Source organism: Pteronotus mesoamericanus, unplaced genomic scaffold, assembly GCF_021234165.1.
Source record: "Pteronotus mesoamericanus isolate MK-2021 breed Mesoamerican mustached bat unplaced genomic scaffold, CSHL_Meso_final scaffold_85, whole genome shotgun sequence".
Classification (NCBI taxonomy): Eukaryota; Metazoa; Chordata; class Mammalia; order Chiroptera; family Mormoopidae; genus Pteronotus; species Pteronotus mesoamericanus.
In genome coordinates this window covers 16,784,196-16,809,050 of record NW_026555329.1, presented here as the reverse complement: position 1 = coordinate 16,809,050, position 24,855 = coordinate 16,784,196, and the positions used below count along the sequence as shown (strand labels likewise).

Here is a 24,855-nt window from a genome sequence, read left to right as displayed (position 1 = left end):
CACCTAGAATGTCTCAGTATATAGTTATCATAGATTGAGGAGAGAGAAAAAGAGGGGAAAGGGAGAAAGGCAATGGAGAAAGGAAAATTCCACCTTTGTTTTCTCCAAATGCATAATGAAAACTGTATCTAGGATTAAGATTAGGATTTTTTTTTTTAATTTTTTTGTGCCACAGTCCAGATATAAAGTACAGTTCTTTATGGTTCCACAGCTTAAAATTCCACTGGGAGACCTGCAATCAGACCTATTTATCTGGCATCAATTTTGTCATAATGTTTTCTATTACATGTTTCTGTTTTCAGACACAGGCCACTAGATATAAATCCTTCCCTAGGGAGTTAAATTTATGTGAACTAGATTGCAAAGCTTAGATTTTCAAAGGCCATTTGTAATTGCCTGAATTCCTGAATAGCCTCCTTAGTTCGACCCTGGTCCTCCTACAGCCTATTCTCAGCCTAGCAGCCACAGTTACTCTTTTAAAAAGTAAGTCAGACCGTACCACACTGTTGGGCAAAACCCAGAAACTAGCTTTACTCTGAGTAAAAGCCAAAGTCCTTACAAGCGCCTATATGTCTATACCTGATCTGGCCCTCTTCCAACCTTACCGTTGGTACTTCCCTGACCTCATCTCAAGCCACCCACGTCTCTTTGCTCCTCTTGGAACATGCCAGGCGTCCTCCTGTTATCAAATGCTTCTGCATGAGCTCCTCTCTCTGCCTGGACTGATCTTCCCTCAGAAATCCACAAGGGTCACTCTCTCACCTCCTTCAGGTCTCTGCCCAAATGTTCAGGTCTCCTGAGGACATCCCACTGAACATTTCATCACACCCTTGCCCTGCTCCCCTTTTTTGGCCATAGCAGTTTCATCTTCAAACATATAACTTATTTATTATATTTATTGCTAATAGAATGCAACTTCCATAAAGACAGATCTTTGTTTCTTTTGTTCATGATACATCCCAAACACCCAGAACAGACCCTGGTATATTTACATATGCTCCATAAATACATATTGAATGAATTGCTAAAATTAAATTTTGTACAACAAGCTAGGACTGAATATTAGGGTCAGTATCCTTAATTTTGGGCAGAAAGAAAATCTGATTTAAAAACTTGTATATAAATGCCCTGGGCCAGTAGTTTGGAGCATTATCTCATAAACTGAAAGGGTACAGGTGGTCCAGTTCCTGATCAGGGGCACATATCTAGGTTTTGAGTTTGATCCCTGATCAGGGCACATATGGGAGCAACCAATTGATGTTTCTCTCTCTCAAATCAACGTCGGTCTGTCTGTCTGTCTGTCTCTCTCTCTCCAAAAAGCAGCAGTGAAAAAAGGTACTCAGGTGAGAATTTAAAAAACAGAAAACAAAAAGTGTACTTGTACATAAACTTATTTTCCTTATAAGCACAACAGAAACAAATTCTGTATTGAAGGACACATTATCATTATTCATCACAATCCTGGCCAAGAGTCTGTGTGCACTATTTTTTAAGGATATATACAGCAAAAAATGCACAGCCCATGTGTTCACTGTACACAATCACCACAGTAAGGTAATTAAAGAAGAAAGGACAGATTGAGGTCCAGGGAAGATTTTCTTTCTTTCTACAACTGGCATAATAATCACAGTGAGAACTATTGACACAGCAGATTTCATTTTAAAACCAACAGAAGCCAGTTGGAGAACTTTCAGAAGACTGGTATTCTAATAAATTAAAAATCTGTTTTTTCAACTTTGAAATTTAAGATCTACTATTTAAAGACATAATGGCATACACCAAAAAAAAAAAAAAAAAGTCTTAAAAAAGTTCGCTGTCATCAATGAATAGGAATTGATAATGTGTTAGTACTATCCTTTAAATGTCATCTATACAATACAAACTCGCAAGAAAACCTGTCCATTTCCAAGACTTAAACTTTCTGTTAAAACTATGAGGTTGTGAAAATCCAACAACTGGATAACACTGGGTCTCTCATTTATTTGTAATTTAATTATTAACTTAAGAGGTCAATGGAACATATAATGATATGGCATAATGACTGGCTGGTCTGGTGACAGGCAATGATGGATTACACTTCCTTCCCCTTAGCTCTTTTTTTATTTTAAATTTTCAATTATAGCTGATATTCAATATTATATTAGTTTCAGTTGTATGGCATAGTGGTTAGGCATTTATATAACTTATGAAGTGATCCCCCTGATAAGTGTAGTACCCACACAGCACTATAGATAATTAGATAATTATTATAATATTTTTTACTATATTTCCTCTGCTGTACTTTACATCCCTGTGACTATTTTAATCTATTAATGAATATTTAAAAGTAAGACCTAGATCAGCTCAATCAAGAATTTTTGTGTGTATGTTCTGACTATCACTGGACAGAATCCACTGAGCATATAAAAGAACCACCAGATGCAATAGCCTATGGTTTATTCATATCAAACAAGTACATTTACTTTTACAACATTTATTGTGATCCTGTTGTATTGTGGTAATTGATCACAAGGTATACTTTCAAGAAAGCCAAATCCAGCACTTCCAAGATTTGTTATTAGATCAATCAAGTACACCAATCTGTAAGAGTAAGGTATTAATATATCCTCTATTAAATGCTAGAATTTAGGAAAAAAATGATCACTTCACAAGTTTAGAGTTCTCTTAATGATGGAATTTAATCATTATTTATTGAAGTATATATAAATGAGTCACTCTGTGGGCCAATAATATGGTTACAGGCAGAACTTTACTATCATTCACCAACCTCCATACATTCATTCAATTGCTCATTACTTTGTTCATTTATTTAAAAAGTATTTGTTAAGTGCCTACTATATGTCAGACACTCTGCTAGATGCTAAGAAATTAGAGATGGATAAAAGAAACAAAGCCACTGCTCTCAAAGAGGTTTTTTGTTTTGTTTTGTTTTGTTTTTAACTGGAAGAAGACAGATCATGTACAAGTAAACAAGGAAACAAGTATTTTCATATGGTAATATTGTTATGAAAACAATAAAACAGGACAATATCATGGAATGATTGAGAATGGGGAAGGGATAAAGTGGGAAGTTCAGAAATGGTCTTTCTATAAGGAGATAACATCTAGTTAAGATCTCCAAAGAGAAGGAACCAACCATGTGAATGCTAAAATAGAGAAACAATAGCGCAAAGGTCCTACAGAAGGAATGAACTTCGTTTTTGAAAAACAGAAAGAAAACCATTGTGCTCTGATTATATTTTATGAGGTAAATAAACATGCAAGATCAAGTCACAGAGGTGGGCAACATCCAGATCGTAGACAGCCTTTCGAGCTTTTTTCCCTTTCTTTTTTCTCTTTCGTTAATTTTTAAAAATATTATAGGATGATTGCTGGGGAGAGTGGTATATAAGGGGACTAAATGGTAATGGAAAAATGCAATAAAATAAAGAATGGATGTAAGAGAGAAAGAAAGAAGAAAAGAAAGAAAAAATATTATAAGAAGACTTTAGAGCTTTTTAAGCAAGGAAGGGATATGGTCTGAATATTTTTTTTCTAAAATAGTGTTCTATAAGAATGACTACGTGGATTTTAAAAACTCAAATAGAACATCTAGAAATAAAAAATATAATTGAAGCTAAAAATTTAATGGATCAACTAAACAACAAATTCGACCCAGCTGAAAAAAGATTTAGCAAACTGGAAAACAGGCTAGAAAAAAACCCTTAAAAATAATGTGACTGAGAAAGACAAGACTGAAAATATGAAAGGACAGAAACTTAGGAGGAAAGAATAAAAAGGTTCAACTAATTGCAGTTCCAGAAAGACAGAGAGGGTGCGAAGTGGGGAAGATTAGAGCAGATTGTTTCATATTACTTATTGAAAAGATAAGGCAGAGAGTGTCCCAGAGACAATTTTGAAAAAACACTAGTTCGTAGAATCAGGAATCCTAACAAATCTTAAGTAGGATAAACAAAATGACATCTACATCTAAATGCATCACAGTGAAACCACATAATACCAAATAAAAAGAGAAGTCTTAAATGCCGTAGAGAAAAGGACAAATTATCTCCAAAGGAGCTAGACAGTCTAGATAACTTTTCAAGAGCAATAATAGAGACCAACTGAGAGGAAAATCTTCTTGTATACTAAGAGGGAAAACTGTGTACCTAGAATTCTATACTGAAAAAAATATCTTTTAAGAAGATATTAAGGGGAAATAAAATATAATTTCAGGCAAACAAAAAAGAGTTTACTCTGGTAGATTTTCACCAAAGAAAATTCTGAATATCCCAAACCAGGCAGAAGAAGAGTAGTTCAAGTCTGAGGTGCAAGATATATTAACGAGAAAAAGAGTAGAAAATATGTGGATAAATCTAAATAAGCATTAATTGTATTTAAAATGTCTTGAAGGCTTGAAACTTAATTAAAATATAAAATAATAATAATAATATTAAGGTAGGGATAAATGAAATTAAAGTGTTCTGAGCTATTACAGTAACCAGAAAGTTGATATGGGTATTTTATAATGTAACTGTGAATAATTTTAAGAGTAATTATTGAAAAAAGAGGGAGAATAACATATGAATTCCAGACTAACAAAGGGGAAATGCAATAGTTAAAAATTGATCTTACAAGAGTAAGAAAATATTTTTAAAGAAAGAATCATAGAACAAGTAGGACAAATAGCCTAAAATTGAAAGATAGATTACTAATTACAATAAAAATAAATAAACTAAATGCTCCTGACAAAAAACAAACATTGTCAGATTGGAATTTTAAAAGTCCAAATACATGTTGTCTAAGGGAAACACGTAAAATAAAAGGACATAAAAAGAAGTAACATGATGAACATAGAACACTAGTAGAATTTAACCAAAAGACAGTAACTGCATTAATTTCAGGTATAGAAAAGTTTAAGGACAAAAGCATTACTAACCACAGTGTCTTTAAAAAGTCATCATAACCTTTTTTTTTTTTTTTTTTTTTTTTTTACTTTTTCCTTTTCCTCAGAAGCATTTCTGAAGATTTTATGATTGATGAATTTTTCACAGAATAAAAAAAAAATTATCCTGAGAGGTATCATAGTCTGTCCATTTGAGCTACAAAATACCCAGAAACTTCCATAATCTTTGCTTTGTTAGGGATTCTTCTGAGTAACTTTGAACAGGTAACTCACCTCATTTCCCATCATTTCTTATATTTAAAATGAGAAGTCATATCTGCAGCTATGTAAGCAAAAGTACTGATAATAAAAAGCCAATAATTATAAAGACTGTAAGATATCTGTAAAAGCAATAAAAACAATTTATATCGCTGACAAGGCAGCTTACTCATAGGCTTGTCACAGAGGTTTGCCATACAAAAGAGTGTGTCCTTCAACCAGCCAAGCCAGAAAGGGGAGATAAACCGGAGCGGTGGTTAAGCCTCAGCTGGGGTCAGCTCCCAGGGCCAGCCCACATCCGGCTGTGATCCCTCGTCTTCTGCCTGCCAACGGATTTCAAAAGGTCACTAAGTACAACCCCTGCCTTCTGACAGAAATGCACTCAGGAGAAAAGAAGTGCTCTTTCATACTTTTTAAAAAATTTTAATAATCAGGAAAAAGAAAAGACCTCACTGCCTACAGCACTCATTTTAAAGGGCCAATTTTTAATTCCAACATGCAAATACAATTTTGAGTGGCATTTCCTCTTGAAAGTCTCAAGCTGATCATTTTCCTTTCTCTGACATCCACCCTGACTTGTTTACGACCCACCATGTGATTTCTTCAGGGAGGCTGAGGAGAGGAGTTACTATGAGTGACCTTGGATACTTACTCAACATTCCTGTGTCCTAGTTCCCTAAAGTCTACTTCATAGGCTGGTAAGGCTTAAATAAGATAATGCATGAAACTTAGAGAATAGTATTATGGTCCCACTTCTTTCCCCGAGAACAAAGCTCTGAGTAGTAAAAGTATTTCTTCCCTTGCTGAAAGGAGACTGGCAACTTACTTCTAGCTAAGCATTGATGGGTGGGAAAAGATAAAATAACTCCTAAATTTTCAACAGTGAAATTCATGATAACTGCTTAACTGTGTCATATAATTTTATTACTTTTGGTGATAACTTAAATCTTTTTATCTATTTCTTTTTTTAATATTCACCATTAGCACATGACATTGGACATTGTCTTTATTACCAAGTCTTCAGTCCTTTTGAATTTTCTTGGGAATTGGGAAACCATAATCAACCTTGGGTAGGATTCAATATTTACTTTGCAAAAATTGATTTAAGGATTCATTTTTCCTTTTAGGTGCCTGGCAGTGTAAGGAACATGGTCACTTGCCATTGCCTAAGACTTTGCTCATGGTGAATAAACAAGAAATATATGCTGGTACTGATGGGTCCAGGCCCATTGAATTGAGAGCCTAAAGCTTCCATTTCAGTTCTCATTTGGGGAATTGGCTATTAAAATGGGAAATTTAATAAAGACACTGAGAAAGGAAAATGCCCTATCATAGCCTCAGATTCAGATTCAGAAATTAAAAAACAGACAAAAACAAAGCAACATCCTTATTCCTAAATGGCCCAGGAGGAAATGGAAGTGTAAACCAATGAGTGAGTAATACTATTGGCTCCAGAGCCAGCCCCAGTTAATTAAAGCAAAGTTTCCCTGGTATCTACCACCTGTACAGAGAATACTGTGGGATCAGCAGTTTTGGCTTTGGTTGGTAACCCATATCATTGTTTTTAATTTGGTTTAAAAATAATAAAGGTTAAAATGATATCAGGGAGGCCTTCAGTGTCTGAAACTAGGTTTGTAGACTTTGATAGCCACGATTAATTTTCAGCCCTCTCTGCCACAGGCATTTGGCAGGTGTGATCACAAAACATTCAGCTCTTTGAAAACAAACCTGTGGGGTTCTGACAGCTCCTTTCTATGCAGAGAAATCATTGTTGGAATTTTAATATTGTAACACAAAAAAGGTATTAGAAATTAATTCAAAGATAGTTTCTGACATAAACACATACACAGTCTATGTTATGCTGTTAACTACAGTATTCCTTACTGTTTCAATTTAATTTCTAAGGTGTGTACAGGTTGAATGCTGTGAACACACTATTACCATGGCTGGTTTTGTTTTCTGTTTTTGCTGCTGTTAGTTTGTTTACAGTCAGGAGGGGGAAGAAAACTTTAAATTAAAACACCAAAAAAGTCATCCTATTTAAATGTGTGTGTTTATTGCTCCTTTTGTAATATTAACATTATGCACATGGTTATAAATTTAGAAAACTAGCACAACTTCCTAATGTCATTACCTCTTAATCTTTTTGCAGATATTTGCAACTTAGCGTATATTGAACATACCCAGCACCTTTTATAAATGGGACTCCTTCTCCCCTTAGGTCAGCTTCATTTCAATAAGTAAATCATTTCTATTTGGCCTTTAAGGGGGACAAGTTTCCGTGCTGTAACGGGTCCTCTCTATAAAAATCTAGTCGAATGGATTCCAGAAATCCTTTCCAAGAGATCAGGCAGGTCCCAGGTAGGAGCCCAGCAGAAGGCTGGCAGGCTCCATGTGAGATTTCCACCACAGTATGCTGACATTCTTTCAAGTTTTACTCTTTCTCGTGAAGGGACACCAAAGGTGGCAAAAATACCTGATTCAGTAAAAAGTGCTCCTGGAGTTTACAGAACCAGGGTTACCCTGACACAGCTGAAACAAAAGGAAAAAACCTGCCTAAGAAATGATATTAACCTTAAACAATGAGCGAAGAACCTTCAAGTTTCTACCCTGAATTTCTCATCAGAGCACATTGGTGGGAGAAGCCATTTTTGTTCCGGCTGCCCCTTCGCTAGGCCCTGTAAACTGGGCTGACCCACCCACCACCACACCCCTCCTGTCTCAAATGCTACAGGCCCCTCCCAAGTAATCCCCTAGGATTCCCACCCTCCCTGATTCTCCACAGGACCATTATCACTGGGTCCTCTTTATCTCCCAACCTCAGGCTCTTCAGGGCAGCTCTACCTCCCTCCTCTGATGCCACGCTCATCTCTGCCCAGCATTTGAATGACAGCTCTCTTCCAGGTTTCAGGTGTCCCTCATCCTCTGACCCCGACCTTGTCATAGACAGAAATGAAAATGTCCTGGTCCCACTGAATCCTAAGCCTTGTCCAACTCTTTATGTGGTACTCAGGCTGTCTACCCAAAACAATTTCTAAATCACCCACTGGTGCTCCTGACGCTGCTTGAAATAAATAAGAAGATATCAAGTTTTCTTTTAAAGATAAGAAAAAAAAAATGATAGGGCTGAACTCAGTCATTGTAAGCCTAGGTGAATGTGTCCCAGCAATTACCCTGGGGACTTACCCTGGGAAATTACTGGCATATGTAGAGTCCATATCTAGGGGAAAGGTCAGTGCTGGGAGCTCACAATGGGTCAACACATAACCTGCTGGCCTATGCTGTGAACCTGAAACACCAAGGCCACTGCAAGACCAAACAGCCACAGTCCCATATTTGTCTAAGCAATCAATAATCAGGAGAGTGAGGAGGCATTTTGGAGGTTGCCATGGAGACCACCTTTGTGTCCTGTTCTCTTCTGGAACCACAAATGGACTTCAGGACAACAAATCTTTCCATCTTACCTAGAAACGGGTTAAATTATTTGTGGCAGCAAATGCCAGCCATTCACAAAACCCATGCTTCCCTTCTTCCTGGGCACACAGCTAGACTCCCTTTCCATGACACTAATTCTCGTCAATAAAATGTGATCGGCGGTGATGTCTGTCACCTCTTGACCAAGACGTCTAAGAAGCAAGTGTGCCTCTTCCACACTCTCTCTTTGTGTTTGCTGGGTGTAAATGTAAAAGAAGCCCAGCAGATGAAGGAACAGTAAGTCAGAGATGAGGTTCTGAAATTCTATGTGGAAGAAAATTGACAACCAACAAGGAACATGCACATGGCCTATTATGTGAATAAAAAGCTCTATTGTGTTTGAGCCGTTATACTCTTTGGGGTCTTTTGGGTTCTGAAGCCATGCCTACACTAATTAATGCAACCAATATTTTATGTCTTAGAGCATTAAATCACTTGGATGTCAGAGTTCTAGACTTTCATCCTGGAAAATAGAAGAAACACTAGCTAAAAGGGGAGAGAAGCAAGAAAGAATAATAATGTGAGTAACTGCAACATTTACCGCATAAGTAGCCACCTACTGAGCCTATGTTAGATGCATTGTATATACTGTTTCATTTAATTGCATTTATGCTTCACAGCAACTTTAGGAAATAGTACTATCATCACCCCCATTACTCAGATGTAGAAACTGAGCCAGAGATGTAGTACTCAGGAAGCCATGACTCAAATCTGTTGACTCCATAGCCCAAGCTCTAGTTGAATACCCACTACTGTATTCTAGGCAGTTTGTACAATTTCATCATCACAACTCCCTGTAAAGAGGCTTTATTATCCCCATTTCAAAGATGAGTAAGCTAAGGTTCAAGGAAGGCAGATGATTCGTCCAACTTTACATAGCCAGAAAGATTCAGCCAAAGGCCTGAGTGGCTGTACAGTCATTCTCTTTCCATTACACTTTTGAAGTCAGAATATAGACAGATGAGAGAGGTCATTCAGACAGTTACCCTTCATTTCCTCGGGAGTTGATTTGTTAGCTCTGTGTCCAAGGGACAACTGCAGTCATCGCTGTCTGTCAGCTTTGGAGACGCTGGGATTTCTGCCCAGATAGTGTTCACCTGATTCCCCTAGCATGTCATTGAAGTTATTTTTTCACACTGCCAATAAACCGGCTAGGCTTGAAATATTAGTCAACCTACCCTTTGCCACAGTCCCCAGGGAGGGTTCCCTCCACAGGACTGGATTGGCCATGTTCAGACTAAATAAGGAATGGAAGCCAGTGGTGCAGAAATGCATTCTTTTAATGACCTCGTTATAAAGGGTTTGTGCATAGCAGGGGTGATAGTCCCAATCCACAAATGTACCTCAGAATTCTTAAGTCATGGGGGGCCACCAGAAATCTTATTTTTATAAGGACCTCCTGATCCTCTGGGAAAAAATACTGTATTAATGTCAGGGCTGATCAGGACACTGGAACTGACTTAAAGATAGAGGGAAACTGAAATGATTCTTGAGCAGCAATGAAAATTTCTGTCTGTCTCTACTGAGCTTTTTAAGTGGAATGGCCCACCCTCTCATTATAATCCTCCTGGCCCTTGTAAGGACTGGCCCCTCAGGGGCTAATTGACATATTAAGGAATTCTCTCAAGACCCAGCGCCATCCTTTACCCCTTCTGACTTACCCTGGGGAATTACTGGCATATGTAGAGTCCATATCTAGGGGGAAGGTCAGTGCTGGAGGCTCACAATGGGTCAACACACAACCTGCTGGCCTATGCTGTGAACCTGAAACCCCAAGGCCACTGAGAGACCAAAGAGCCACAGTCCCATGTTTGCCTACGCAATCGATAGACATCTGTGGCTGAGAAAAGACACGAGGCCTTCAGGAGCTGGAGCGCCTCTGCAGGGCAGGGCCAGCTGGGCCACTGCGGGGACCGCAGAGGAAAGACAGGAGGCTGCTGTGGTGCCCACGGGAGTGAGCCCATCAAGTTTTTACAGTTTCCCAAGGCCAGGGATGCCACCGCAGCAGTCCAGCAGACCACGGCAACAGTTTAATTGTTCACCAAGCAATACACGTAATGTCCAGCATTCCTGAAACAGATGTACTTACAGCATTTTTGCAGTTCTAGATGGTGTCTTTAAATACTGGATGCAATTTTAATGGTTAAGCTTACATTAAATTCATTTCATAATAGTGCTTTTCTCTATCACCCTAGTGGACTGAGATGAGACTGCAGCACAGTCATGTTCACTTACTTTAATTCCTTGTGATCCATAGCCAGGGGGACCAGGAGGGCCAGGCAAGCCTTTCTGCCCAATATCACCCTATTGGGAGATGGAGAGAAATCAGACAAGTGTAAGAAGATTTAGGGAGAAATAGTGGATTATTGCTCTTAGTTTTGTTCTTACTTCAGTCTGATCGGGACCTTCCTCCATGCTGCCCATAAGCTAAGTCATATTTTACATAAAGCAGTGGTTTTCCAAAAATTTTAAGCCACAAAATCCTCTCTAAAAAATCTTTCATATAATCCAAATATAAATAAAGACTTAAGGCAGAGCTGCTTGGTGTAAGCAGAAGCGTGGGCCCGAGAGCCTTGTGAGCTTGGGCTCCTGCAGCTGCCCTACCACCAACCCCTAGAGCACCAGGGATATGAAGACCACCTCACACCACCTCTGTAGCCTTTGACCCACTGCTGCATTTCAGCATGGAGTGCTAATTCACCGGGCTTGCAGGTAAAGATTCAGTGGGTATTGATGTGGATCTGTGTTGAATTTTTAAGAAAATATGTCAAAGAAGCAAAAAGGGCACAATTTCGCAGTATATATATATTCCTAATAGCATTAAGTGGACCCCATACTTCCTGAGGAAAAACTGTGGTCAAATGAGATTGGAAAATGTTCTACACCACAGTAGGTACCTCTCCTTGGAGCTCTCCAGCACATATGAAAATATCAATGTTAAAGCCTCTAGGAAGTCCCTAAATAGAGATGAGTCTACCTATCTCGGAGGTTCCCAATTTAACATTTGATGGGATAAACTTTGTAGAAATGCTGGGTTAACAAAAGTTACTGTATAAGTCAGACGTTTTCTTTCCAGTATAAAAAAAGCCTTTATTTTTTCTGATTATAAGAGGAATTTGCAATTAATAAGTAAATAAATAAAAATAAACAAGTAAAAGTGACACTGAAGAAAAAAATAGAGCCATCTTCCCCTAACCCAGCGATGACAAGTACTAGCGTCCTGGAGCGATTGTCACCCACACAGAGTGATCTGTGAGATCAAGAAATAGCCCACTGCCCAAATGGAGTCGATGGACAAACAAAAGACAAAGAATCTTAGTGCTTCTGGGATCCTCAGAAACTTTGACTCACAAAGCATCTTCCCTTTCCTCTCTGACAACAGGATTCTAATTCACTTTTGGGCATCTTGGGCGTGAGAACCTCCATTTAAAATGGGAATTTGTGATGGTGGGCTCATTAACATGTTTTCCCTAAAAACATACCTGCTATTTCTTTGCCTCATGTTTTGAACAAACGAAAAAAATATTTGCTGAGCAAGTGAACGAAAAATTAAAATGGGCTTCTCAACCTCGGCACAATTGACATTTTGAGCTGGATGACTCTTTATTATGGGAGGCGGCCGTCTTGTGCACCGCAGGATATTTAGCAGCATCCCTGGCCTCTCCCCACTAGATGTCAGTAGCATTCCTTCTCCGGGCGTGACCACCCCCCACCCCCCAAAATGGTTCCAGACATTGCCAGAATTCCCCCTGGTGTGGAGAGAGGACAAAATCTCCCTCCTTAAGGAACACTGGATAGAAAGAACAAAAGGATGAATAGTCACCAAATTGGAGGTGACAAAAGGAAGTGAAATAGAAATGAGAGCAAAAGGAGCCAAAGGAAGTTTCTCTTACCGTCCATAGAGACAAAAAACCTAGACCCTTGCACCGAGGCCCTGACCGTGGTACACATGTGACACAACATTAGCTGGCATCCTGTTAAAAGGCCACCTGACGCACCGGCGGCCAAAGTAAAGGTGTGCTTCTTAAAGATGGCACAGCCTCTAAGGAACCTAGAAATATTTTGAGCACTTTGCAACCAGTCATTTAAGAGACACTGGCTTACTATTTTCTTTGGGGGAAGAGAATGGCTTATAAACTTGAATGTTCTATTTACTGAAAGTTCACATGACAGGAGAACAGAAGACTTTTCATCAGTAATCAAGAAAAAATAAGTAAACACCAAAATGAGCACTTACTATGAAGTTAATGCTCACTTGGTTGTCACTATGTGAGGGCACCTGAGCCTCACATAGAGCACAGAGCTGAGGACTCACCTTTGGCCCTTGGGTTCCCAGGCCCCGAGGCCCAGGGGGACCTGGAGGTCCTCTGACTCCCGGCTCTCCCTGAAAAGACAATGAATGATGAGCTAGTAATTTTTTAAAACACTGTATGCTGTATATTTAAAACATCAAAATATTAAAAATATTTTTCATAAATTTATATAATCAAAAATATATTTTAAAACTCCACACCCTTGAATTTGACTAAGCTAAGCTCCACATCACTTTCTTAAACTCAACAAAGGGAGTGCTACCTCCTTTTGTTTTCATTTCTTATTGCCATTTATTCAATCTCCAAGCCAACTGGGTCCATTTCAAAGCAACCAAGTCAATTAACTTCTTGGCAACCTTAATAGATACTTTTTTTTATTTTTTGGAACTCCCTTCTCTGGAATTTGGGAAAATAATGACCACCACTGAGAAATGAGACATGAATAAAAGGAACCATGAAAAGATATAACCCATCCTGGACTAGTTGCTTAGTATTTTATGTGGCAAAGATTATGCGATTTGGGTCAGGGGTTGGCTCTGTGATCTGCCACTGGCGTGGTTGTGACCGCGAGATAAATCCTGTAAAGGCTTTTCAGACTCTCCAAAGCGTGACCGTTTCCTAACAGGTGACTTACCACCAGAAAAGCGGTAGGATCTGATTAGGACAAGTCAGGCCCTGTGGTTAGGCCTATTTAAGACGCGAATGACAATGGGAAGAAACAGAAATAAAAATCTCTTCATTAGCCACTTTCTACATGCCCAGCATTTTACTAGGCATGTTCATATATGTTATTTGATGTCATTTGGTATTTACAACCATCCTCGATTACAGTGATGACTAATTTACTTAACTCGTCTGAGCCTCGGTACATGCATCAGCTCTGTAGAAAATCATCTTTACATTTCGTGGGGAGGACAATGAAGTGAAACAAAGAACGCGCATGCTCCTGTCCTGAGTCTAGGATAGAGCAGGCACTTGGCAAATGTTAACTCCCCACCCTACCAATTTTGCTCAGGAGGAAACTAAAGTTTGCCCAAGGCTGCACAGCTATTAAGAAGCAGGTCTATGAGGATGTGGAACCCTCCTATCTTGCTGGTGTAGACACTTTGGAAAACAGTATGGCAGTTAATTCCTTAAAAAGTTCAACATAAATTTACCTTATGATCTAGTAATTTCACTCCTAGGTATACACCCGAGGAAAATGAAAACATATGTTCATACCAAGACTTACAGACCAATGCTCTTAGCAGCTTTATTCATAATAGCCCCCAAATGGAAACAACCTAAATGTCCATCAACTGCTACAACACATGGATAGACAAAATGTGGGATATTCAGCAATAAAAAGAAATGAACTACAGATGCATCTTTTGACATGGATGAACCCCTATAACATTCTATGCAGTAAGAGAAGCCAAATTCTTGAGAACACATATTGTTTGATTTCATTTACATAAAATGTCCAGAAAAGGCAAATCTATAGAGACAGTAAATCAATGGTTGCCTCGGGGCCAGGAACAGGTTTAACTGTAAATGAGCATGAGGGATCTTACTGGGAGCAAATGTTCAAAACCTGATTTATGGTAGCAGCTGTAATCTTGGTAAATTTACTGAATAATCATTGAATTGTACACTTGAAATGGGTGGTTTCTATGTTATATTAAATGTCTCAATAAAGTTATTAAGAAAAAAAAAAGAACCAGAACCAGGCTTTGGACCTAGATCTCCCAAACCCTTTGCTCTGTGTCTTGTTTTGTCCATGTCCTGTTGGAGGATAAATATTAAATAGCCTATAGCTTTTAACTGGGCAAAAATCATGAATTTTAAGAAATGATGTAATTGTTTATCTAGAAAAATAGCCCATCCTTTACTTTTTACTTACTTCTAGAGAAAACAAGGCCTTAAAAGAGGGAGGAAAACTTTTAAACTATATTTTATTACTTAATTCTTTTCACTTCTGTTTTTATAATTACATATTTCCCTTTTGCTTACATACCGTCTTTACGATTCTAGTCTCCAGTCTCCATCTCTTCCTCTTACTACTTGACTGCTTTTGAGACCACAGGTACTAATTATTTCTTCAACACCTCTCTCCTTCTGACTCCCAGCTTCGAGGGCCCCAATTTTCTCCCAGCTTAAATGGTCACTCCAGTCATCAAGAGCTCCAAGTAGAGAGCATGAACTTGTCTCCCATTACATACATTTTTATCATCCCTCTTTTCTGGAGTACCTGGGAAGTCCTTTATAGGAAGTGTCTGTAAGTTCACTGAGTGCGGGTGTCCAACTACACCTGACTGATTCACGCAGTTGCTCCATTTTGAGCCCACCCAGAAAACCAGAACATAGTTAAGTAGTAAATATTGTCAAGTAGATTTTATCCAGAATCATTGAATGTTTTATCAAAAAATAATTGTCTTCTTTGCATGGTCACCCTTAACCCCACTCCAGATACAGTGGATCCCTCTCCTGTGTTTCTGTTTCTCTCTCTCCTTCCATGTTGAGGTTAGACACCTGATATGACAAAATAGGACTATATGGCCCTACGTATTAGGTACTCTAGATAAGAAAACTTGAACCTGTATCTGAGCAGGTGTCTCGATCTAACTACCAGTTTATAAAACAAAACAGAAAAACAGCAAAGGATGGAAAAACACGTTGAGCACCACCAAAAGGATACCGTTAGCAAAATCCTCATGGACAAAAAGAACATCCACAAAGAAAGTACGAAGAAAAAACGAAAGACATGCAATGGTTGATTTTAAAAAAAAGATGTGAATTCAAATGCAATGCGTGGGCATCATTTGGATCCCAATTCAAACAAACCACCTGTCATAAATTTACAAGACAAGCTGGGAAATTTTAACATTCGAAAAAGGGTAATACTATGGAATTGTTATTAATATTTTTTTAGGTTTGCTAATGCTATTACAGTTAGGGTTTCTTTTTGTTTTGTTTTGTTTTGTTTTAAAGAGCTCTTACATCAGAGGGTCAAATGACAAAACTTTATATGGGTGATGCCTGGGGTTTGTGGGGATAGGAAGCGTGAGGCGAAATGAGAATGGAGGATACAGGTAAAGACTGACCAGATGTTTATAACTGTTGAAAAAGTGCGATGGGTAAGTGGGAATTTACTAGTGTTTCTGCATTTGTATATGCTTACTAATGTTCATAATATTTTAATAGCATATTTTTAAAATCCATGAACAATACCTAATAAATATCTCACCATTGAGGGTGAGGAAATGTTGCTGTGATGTTCATCCTTGATAAAGTGAAAAATATGAGATTGTAAGGATAGAAAGATGGGCAAAGGGGAGGAGGAACATGCCAGTGGCTTCAATTATTACTGGTATAACTATACATTGTGTTTCATATATTCTTGGTATCTACGAAGTGTTACATAATTTAAAAAAAACTAAGAACATGGTAAGAAGGCAGATGGAGATTTTTTATAAAATCCCATATCTTTTAACAAAGAATTTGACACTCTAATTCATGATACTTTCCTTGCGATGATTTTAGCCAAAGCCGCCTTACAATTAGTATTTATCATACTAATACTCTCTCACAGACACACACATTCCAGATGGGAAAACAAATAGGAACAATAGTTAAAATAAGTTGTGAGTTTACTTCAGACCACTCTTCATCAAGTTTGTTACTGCTATTCTCTTTCTCTCTTTTTTAGTTCCCCCTGACCCTCACTGTCTAAAAATGTCTGAAGGCTAAATGGAATCATATAGCTGACCCTGTGGACACCTTATGGCCCTTTTTATATGTGAACTCTGGCAAATGAGCTTTATAAGGGTGTGAGCCCATGTTATATGTGGACCTGCAATGGGTACCTCAACCAAGTTGTCCATTTTTAATCATATAATTGTTGACATATAGTTATGTTTTATCTATCAAAATATTTTTTTGTATCTTTTGACCTATGTGAACATAATCTGATACAGGCATTTATGATCTGATAGACTTTAAATCAAGTCTTAACATAGTCTGTGGATGTTAGAGTTGGTCAAAAACATGGTATTTGGGTCATTCCCTGTTTCTATGTACCACACTCTTCAATAGATGGGACTATCAGGCACTAAATGGGCCTTGTGAATCCATAGAGATGGTGTCTCTCTACTGTGGTAGGGCCTTTAAAATGCATCCTGTCTTTTGTTCTGCACCATGTGCCCTTGCCAGGCTCCACCATCAGGTGAGTGTGTGTAAGAGGAGTGTGGTCAGGACTCACTTGACCACTGGATAGCACTGGCTCTGCCACAATGCAGCACCCGTGGTACCGAAGAAATGTGTTTACCATGGCATTTTCAGCTCTGTTGTCAGTAGATACAGTGACATTCACAAATAAAAAGAATTGCAACAGGTATTACTGGTGCAGCCGGCCTCAGCTTCCCACGCAGAATCTAGGGGTTGCTGGAGCCTGCAGAGGGAGCCCTTGCACCAGGAGACAGTGAGCAAAAGAGAAAGCAAATTCTGGACTTGCCATTTGTAACAGTATCCATCGATTTCATAAGACCATAGGTTAAGTACTACCCCTACTTGCTTACTTCCACTCTCTCAAAAAAGAACAACTAACTATTTAGATTGCCTACAGCTTCCTTTTGGCCCACAAAGGGATTCTAGAGAAGACACTCCTTTCATTTTGACAGGAAATGGTCAAGTTTAAGACTATCTGCAGTTATTTGTATATGTGAACTTAACAAATGATTTGGTGAAGGTTTTACTTAGACCATAACCTTGCAGAGTGTTTAATTTCTACTCCTTTAAAATCATACATAATCTTATAATGATCCTACTAATCATTTATTGAAACTTTTAGTTTTTAAAACGAAGAAAGAAAGCAAAAACACTATCAGTGTCATTCATTTTCTCATTAATAAATCTCTGCTTAGGTTCATCTTAAAACTATTATACTTAATAATTAAATAATAATTAACATTTATTAAGTTTATTTCATGGCAGGCACTTTTCATTCATTATCATATCTGATCCTATTAATATCAACCTACTCCAATTTTCAGATAAGGAAATTGAGGCTCAAGAGGACAGATGATTTACCCAAAACCATGCAGCCAGAAGCAATTCAAACCAAGGCTTGACTCCTGAGTCTCTCCCGCCTTTCGGCATTGGCTGGGGCCAGATCAACTAGGCTCGTTTCTCCACAGACTCTCTTCCAGAGGCCACTTAATGCAAACACATGGCTGTGTGGCTGTCAAAGCTTTTTTCCTACATTGATTCAATCCCATTTTCTCAAGGAGAAGAAAGAAAATATCCTGGTTATAAGATTCCTAAAAGGTGCACACAATCTGCACAAGGACCCAGCTGTCTAAGGCTTCCGTTTCAGTTTTCCCCCCATTGCTATTCCTCAATTTTGTGGCTTACCCCAATGTTTTAATTGGTCTTATTCCAGTCTCCTGCCTACACAAATTCTTACTCTCTGTTTTTATCCATTCTGCAGTATACTTGATTTGGCAGAATAATGCATGCTGTGACTACTTCTACTACTAATAATACCTTACTATGCTAGAATTTGTAAAAAATGTTTTATAGACATATTTCCATTAACTTCTTAGAATAACCCCGTGAAGTAGGCATTCTTGTCCCAAATCAAAGAGGAGGAGGTTAAGCCTGAGATAAAATGACTTGCTGAGGTCACACAGCTCATGAGCGGCAGAAGTCTCAAGTAGACTAGTGATAAGGAAACAATCTGTTATGTTTTCTGTGTTGTATAAATTTGAAATATAATATTTGAGAAAACAGTGTTCTTAGAGACAAGAGAGCCCATGAGATTATCTTTACTTTCCTCCCCCCACACACCTTAATAAGTAAAGCTTTAATCATTATTTCTCCTTTTGTTTGTGTCAATTAAGTTCCTGTCAATCTTTGAGAAAACTATAGAAGCAAGTTACAGTTGTTCTATAAGTGATTTATACTTCTTTTACTTTGGGGACAATAAAAAGCAAATTGAATTTACTGTGGAAAGAATTAATTTAAGAATTTTCTAAGGAATGGTACACTGAAGATTCTAGTAAATGATGAAACCAAGGAACAACTGAGTTTAAAATAAGGGAAAAGTCAAAGTGATGACTAGCAGCTGGTTAATGTTCCTTTCGTTCTGGCTCCTAAATAAAATTAAGATATAAGTACTAAGGCTCCAACTACCACAAATGTAAATACCACTCTGGAATGAATTATATAAAGAATACAGGCAATGGTTCAGTAACTCTTGAATACCTCACTTGTGTTGCCAGAATGTCAATGAAAATTTTAGAGTCCTTCTTCTAAGCCTATGGACAGACATCCCAGATATTGATAATGTGTACTGATTATTGACTGGCCATTGCCATATCACTCAGTCACTTCTTACTGACACCCACTGAAAGGGGAGACAGTAACAATTACCAGCACAAATCAGGGAGATGAGAAAAAAATTTAGAAGATACTACAAAATAAGCACTCAAATCACTTTATTTCCTTTAGTGTACTTTTCCATCTCTAAATGTCAAAAATATTTAAAATAATTTCAACTCTTCAAATCAATTTCTCTTTTAGAAATTGAATACTCATCCCAAAGCAGCAATAACTCAATGCCCATGATACTTAAAAAACTTGCTTTAGGATTTAGGGAATTTACTGTTGATTGTTTCCTCCTTTTCTCAAAATCAACTCCTCGAAGGTGAGCAAATGATTCTCCTGGGCCAAGAATCCCGCGGAGGAGGAAGAGTCTTATACAGCCAAATTTGAAACCTTGAAAATTGAAATATTGACTTTGCCCCTAATGACAGGGAGAAGAGGCTCTCTTGTACAGATATTCAATATAATTGTCCATGGGGGGAAATTCCCTCCAGTCTGCGTGATTAAAAACAAAAATACGTTGATGGCAGCATGGGTGGAGAATGTTAAGAAGATTTAGAGTGCGTCTCCCGGGCTAAAGGGAGGCGTGTGGGCACTTGCGGGGGTGGGGGAGGCAGAGCCAGGGAAACAGCAAAAAGGGGTGAAGCAATGCTGAAGATCACGAGAGGCTGGTGTGCAGCCCTGATTTTGGAGGTCATTCACAGAGCGGAGCTGGGAAGTAACCTTGACAAGTCACCTAATCAAGTTTTGCTGGTTTGAATGTGACCTTTACTGAAATCTAAAGGTCACGTTGTCTGGCATTTAAATTCGATATGGCTCTGGCTTTAATTAGTCCTTTTCATTGAGCTGATTGTCCTGCCTGTAGCAATTTTGCGGTTGCGTTGTGGGAGGTGGGTTTCTTCAACTCCAGTCTGGAATCATGGACCCTTTAACTTCACTGTTATGAAGCTGTGTCCTGGTCTAGCCCTCCTTGCTGGACACTGTTCAAAATGGAGTTCCTCGTCCAGTTCACGTCTGCGGATGGAATCTACAAATTCCTAATGCATCTCTGTGTGAATCGCGCCTCTGTTCCGCGGCTGCCTCTTGGTGGTATGCACATATGTGAGCCATTGCAGAGAACAGAGGGGCAATTCAGATGCTGGGAACATTTTTAGAATAATGATACTCAGTGGAATTTTACATACACTTGCATTTTAATTTATGACAGTGGACCACGTTTGTGAAATTAAAGCATGTATTTACAATATTCAAGTATTTAAAGCTTTCGAAAAATGTTTAACTCTTTGGGGTATAGGTTTATGCTTCTCTTTAATGTTTACATACTTTAAGTCATGACAATAGAAAAGCAAGATGGAAAGAGAAACAATCCAACTGTGTACTAAACGGTGCCGTGATAGTCAGAAGGTGGCAAGCCCTGGAGACTGAGCCTCTGCAGATCAGGCCAACCCATTCTCTCTGCTCTGATTTCTTCATCCACCTAGTCTCTCATTCATTCATCCACATTCACAGTCTCCCTCTCACATGCAAACACGAGATAGTATCAAAACTGTGTCTAAAGGGGCAAGTTGTTCAAACTTTATGGGTTTTGATTTCCTCATCTATAAAATAAGGGGGTTGTTTTAAAATGTCACAGTATTCTGGAAATATTTAGATAGGACATAATATATAATATCAAGGTAATATACAATAATAGTACCAATAACAACCCAATGAGTTTTTCTGCCCACAGACCTTATTCCAACCACTTGATGGTGAAGAGGTCTCTTGAGGGCTCCACGTCCTGGTTTGATCTCCTCTGTGCAAAATCTGGCTGAGCTCAATGGCTCCAAAGCTTGGGGGAGGCCATGGCTTTCTCTGTGAGGAACTAGCACACTGAAGGGGGCTCAAAGAGCCCAGAGAGGAACAGGGGAGGATGCATCTGCCTTTATGGAGCTCAAGGGAGCCATTCCAGGTATAGAGTCCTCTTCTAAGCATCCAGGAACAAACTCCCACCCTCAGCACCGTCTGTGCAGCACCCCCGGGGTGATGTGCTCCCCCTCGCCAGCCTTTGGCAGCGAAAATACAGGAACAAAGGGTTGTCTGAGCTTCTCAAAGGAAAATGAGTTTTATGTAATGATTGTCCTCGAATCACAAAGGGTCCTCCCAGACTCCAGTCCCACAGAGAAATGCAGGCAGCATTAGGTAGCATCTTTGGAACTGCCTTCCCTATCAATGAGCGGGGTGTTTCAATCCAGAGGTCATGGGGCTGGCTGAGCACTTTCCACTTAGCAAGAAACCAGATTGTCTGTTCCTCTTCAGGGCACATTTCCAAAGCAGATTTTAAATTCTACTATTTCCTTAAACATTGTAGTTCTTAGAAAAATTTTAGAAATCTCTCAGAAGCCCTTGTCAAAATTTGGATTCAATTCAAGGTAATGGATATAGAAGTACCACATAACCACTGATGTCATATGGAATTTTTTCACTTGGAAAAAAGCCACAGAGCACCACAAGGGTGCAAGATGTCGGGGACTGGTTTTTATGTGTTTTGAAACACAGAAGCTTTGATTCAAATGTCTGTGTCATGTGCTAAACACATGTGATCTTAACTAAATATCACAAAAGCCCACTATAAATTAATCGTCAACCTTAATGGTTTCCTCATTTCAAAATGCATTTGTTTTATAAGTAAAGGCCCTAAGGCCAATATTTTAAGGTGACTACACAGAATTTAAATGAAAACCGTATCATGTTACGTATATGTCTGTACAACTATACACATAACTTCTCTGCCACTTTAAAAGTCAAAATGGAAGGAGAAGGAATTTTGCGCCCATTGAAGTCCTGGACTTTTGCTACCATTGACAACTTCAGGCATTTTGAGAGTTTCACCTTAACTCTGCCAATCGACTTCTCTGAATATTTTCCTTTCTTTACAAGTTTTTCTGTGTGTCCAAGTTTTCTTTAGGAAAAAAATAAAAAAGGTCCCACAGAGAGTTTAAGTCTTCTTTAAAAGAGGATAGATGATTTTGAGTTATGAAAAGCTGATGTTTGCTTTTTAAAATTTTCTTAATTTTTAAATTTATGATCTAGTGTCTTTGATTCTAATACTAGTTCACCCTCCTAACATCTTCCTGCAGGGCCGGTGATACCCAGGATAACAACTGCTTTCCCAACTCCTACAGAAAGAGGCAGCGGAGAGAAGGAAATGGCCGCTGAGAGGGAGGTGGGCCCACAGAGGCAGGTCCTAACGAATGTTCCCTTCTCCCACCAGCTAGAGCTGAGCTCTGGGCTGCTGCCTCTGCTCCGCCTGCCAAGGGTGCTAACAGGGATAATATGTTTCACTTAAGATACAACTTCTGGCAATATGTTGACTGTTACCAAAAAAAAAAAAAAAAAAAAAGAAAAAAGAAAAAAAGAAAAGAGAAAAGAAGAAAAGATAAAATTTAGAAAGAACACTTGTTTTCCTAGATTATTCCCCTTAAAATGGTTTTGAGCCATGACTGGGTAGGTAGTTCAGTTGGTTAGAGTGTCGTCCTGATATGCCAAGGTTGCAGGTTCAATTCCTCATCAGGGCACATACAAGAAGCAACCAATGATGTATAAATAAGTGGAATGACAAATTGATCTCTCTGTCTGTCTGTCTCTCTTTCTCTGTCTTCTCCTCCATTTCTCTGTCTAAAAAACATGTATATGAAAACAAATACAAGAGACTTTGAGAGAAACAGTATATGAAATAATTTAGTAAATGTTTAAGTCTATATGTTAAATAATCTGATATAGTGAATATTCACAAAAATCAAATTTTTAAATATTCTCTATCTGTGTCTAAGTTCCTGTCATTATTATTGCTCACTGTAAGACAGTAACATAATAGTATAATTAATATAATACAATATATACTTATATAAAATATTTATAATAATCTACTCTAAAAATGTAAATGACCACACTGTTCCATTGGAATACAAGTATATTACAGTATATATTTAACACATTTTATATCATGCCTTATTTTAAAAAGAAATAAGTTTCTATTTCTCTAAAGAAATATATAGTGTGAATAACAAAAGTTTTTACTAATGTTTCACTCAGAGCAGAAATTAATGAGATTTACATATTGAAATTTCTTTCTACTTTTAAAATTTAACATTGGAGAGATAGGTTGCCTTAAAGAATAAAGGGCACTGCAATCCCTGAGTCGAGTATGGTTATCGACATGCTGCGGTGTGTTAGAGGATTAGCTTCAGTCCTTAGTCTGACCAAGCCAGAACCTTGATAAAAGCACCTCAGGTGTGTCTCTGCACAGCTCACCCAGCACTTTGAGACACTTCCTGTACCCGGTTCTCGCGGCCACCTTGACAGACAGAGGTGGGGCAGGAATTGAGATCTCCTTCGGAGATGACACTCAGTGCCATGGGTCTTCAATATTTCATTCTACCAGGAGAGGACAAAAGAACACCTGCCCCATTCATTAGACAGAAGCAATATCAAGGCGTCCTCATACTCCTACGTGATGGGGCAGAGCCCCAAAAAAGACGAAAAGTTGACCTTGAGCACTTCCAACATCTCTCTTTAGTAACCTGGACACATTTGAAAAACTGAATGGATGTATTTCTAAGGAAAAATGTTCTCGTTAGGGTACTATTGATCAGTTGTTCATTTGCCAGTCATTCCACATGTTACGAAGCTCCTGTAGGGTGGCACACCTAGTTCTGGAGCCGGGGATTTAGCAGAGAACAAGACAAAGAGCCTGCCTGCAGGAAAAGTCACCCTTGTGGAATATTCAAGGCAGGAAATGAACAAGGTGATTTCAGAAAGTGATAGTGGTCCCATGTAGGAAATATACAAGGGGATGTGATAGCAAGGATGGGGGAGGGAGAGGAGTCAGGGAGAACTGTCTTTGCATGGGCGGTCAAGGAGGTGCGCCATCCTGACAGAACCGTGGCCTGGGAGCAGGAATGAGCTGAAGTAATGTGTAGTGTAAGCCAGTGTGGCTTCCCAGGGGAGGGGGGCAGGCAGCAGCAAGAGAGGAAGGGGCAGGAGCCATAGTCGGGTTGTAAAGGGCCTCATAGGTATGGAAAGCGGTATAAGCTTGTTCTCAGCACAAAAAGAAGACAGCAGAGTGTTGTTTTTATTTTCGAGAAGGAAAGGGATATGATGACTTGTGGCTGTAAAAGACCCCTCTGCCTACTAGGTAACATAGAAGGGCAGAGGTAGAAGAGGGAAGACAAGTAAAAAGGCTATTTTAATAGCCTGGACTATTTTAATAGCAAGAGATGATGGTGGATTTCCCTGGTGGAAGCAGCAGGAGAAAACCAGGCAGAGTCAAGATATATTTTGAAGGTAGAACTGTCAGGATTTATCATAGTATTCAGTGTGGAGGGAGGAAAAGAAAGAGACCAAGAATTACCCAGGTATCCTGGCTTGAGCATTGAGTGCATGGTAGTGCCATTTACAGGCTTATGGGGTGAAAATCAAAGGTTCTATTTTGGCTGTGAGGTTAGAGATGTCCGTGAGGCATCTAGGAGGCCCCGTGTGGAAGAAACAAGATGCAGGAGGGAAGATAGAAATGTGGATGCC

At 38.8% G+C, this 24,855-nt stretch overlaps 1 protein-coding gene across 1 annotated transcript in view; it reads right to left on the bottom strand.

The window, feature by feature from the left end:
* Nucleotides 1–24,855, bottom strand: part of COL28A1 (collagen type XXVIII alpha 1 chain) — a 142,512-nt gene that overhangs the window by 36,632 nt on the left and 81,025 nt on the right. The window contains exons 26-27 of the mRNA XM_054563975.1: nt 12,933–13,001; nt 10,853–10,921 (exon numbers count right to left, since the gene is read on the bottom strand). Of these exons, the coding sequence (XP_054419950.1) occupies nt 10,853–10,921; nt 12,933–13,001 (138 nt within the window). The remainder of the gene's footprint in view (nt 1–10,852; nt 10,922–12,932; nt 13,002–24,855) is intronic.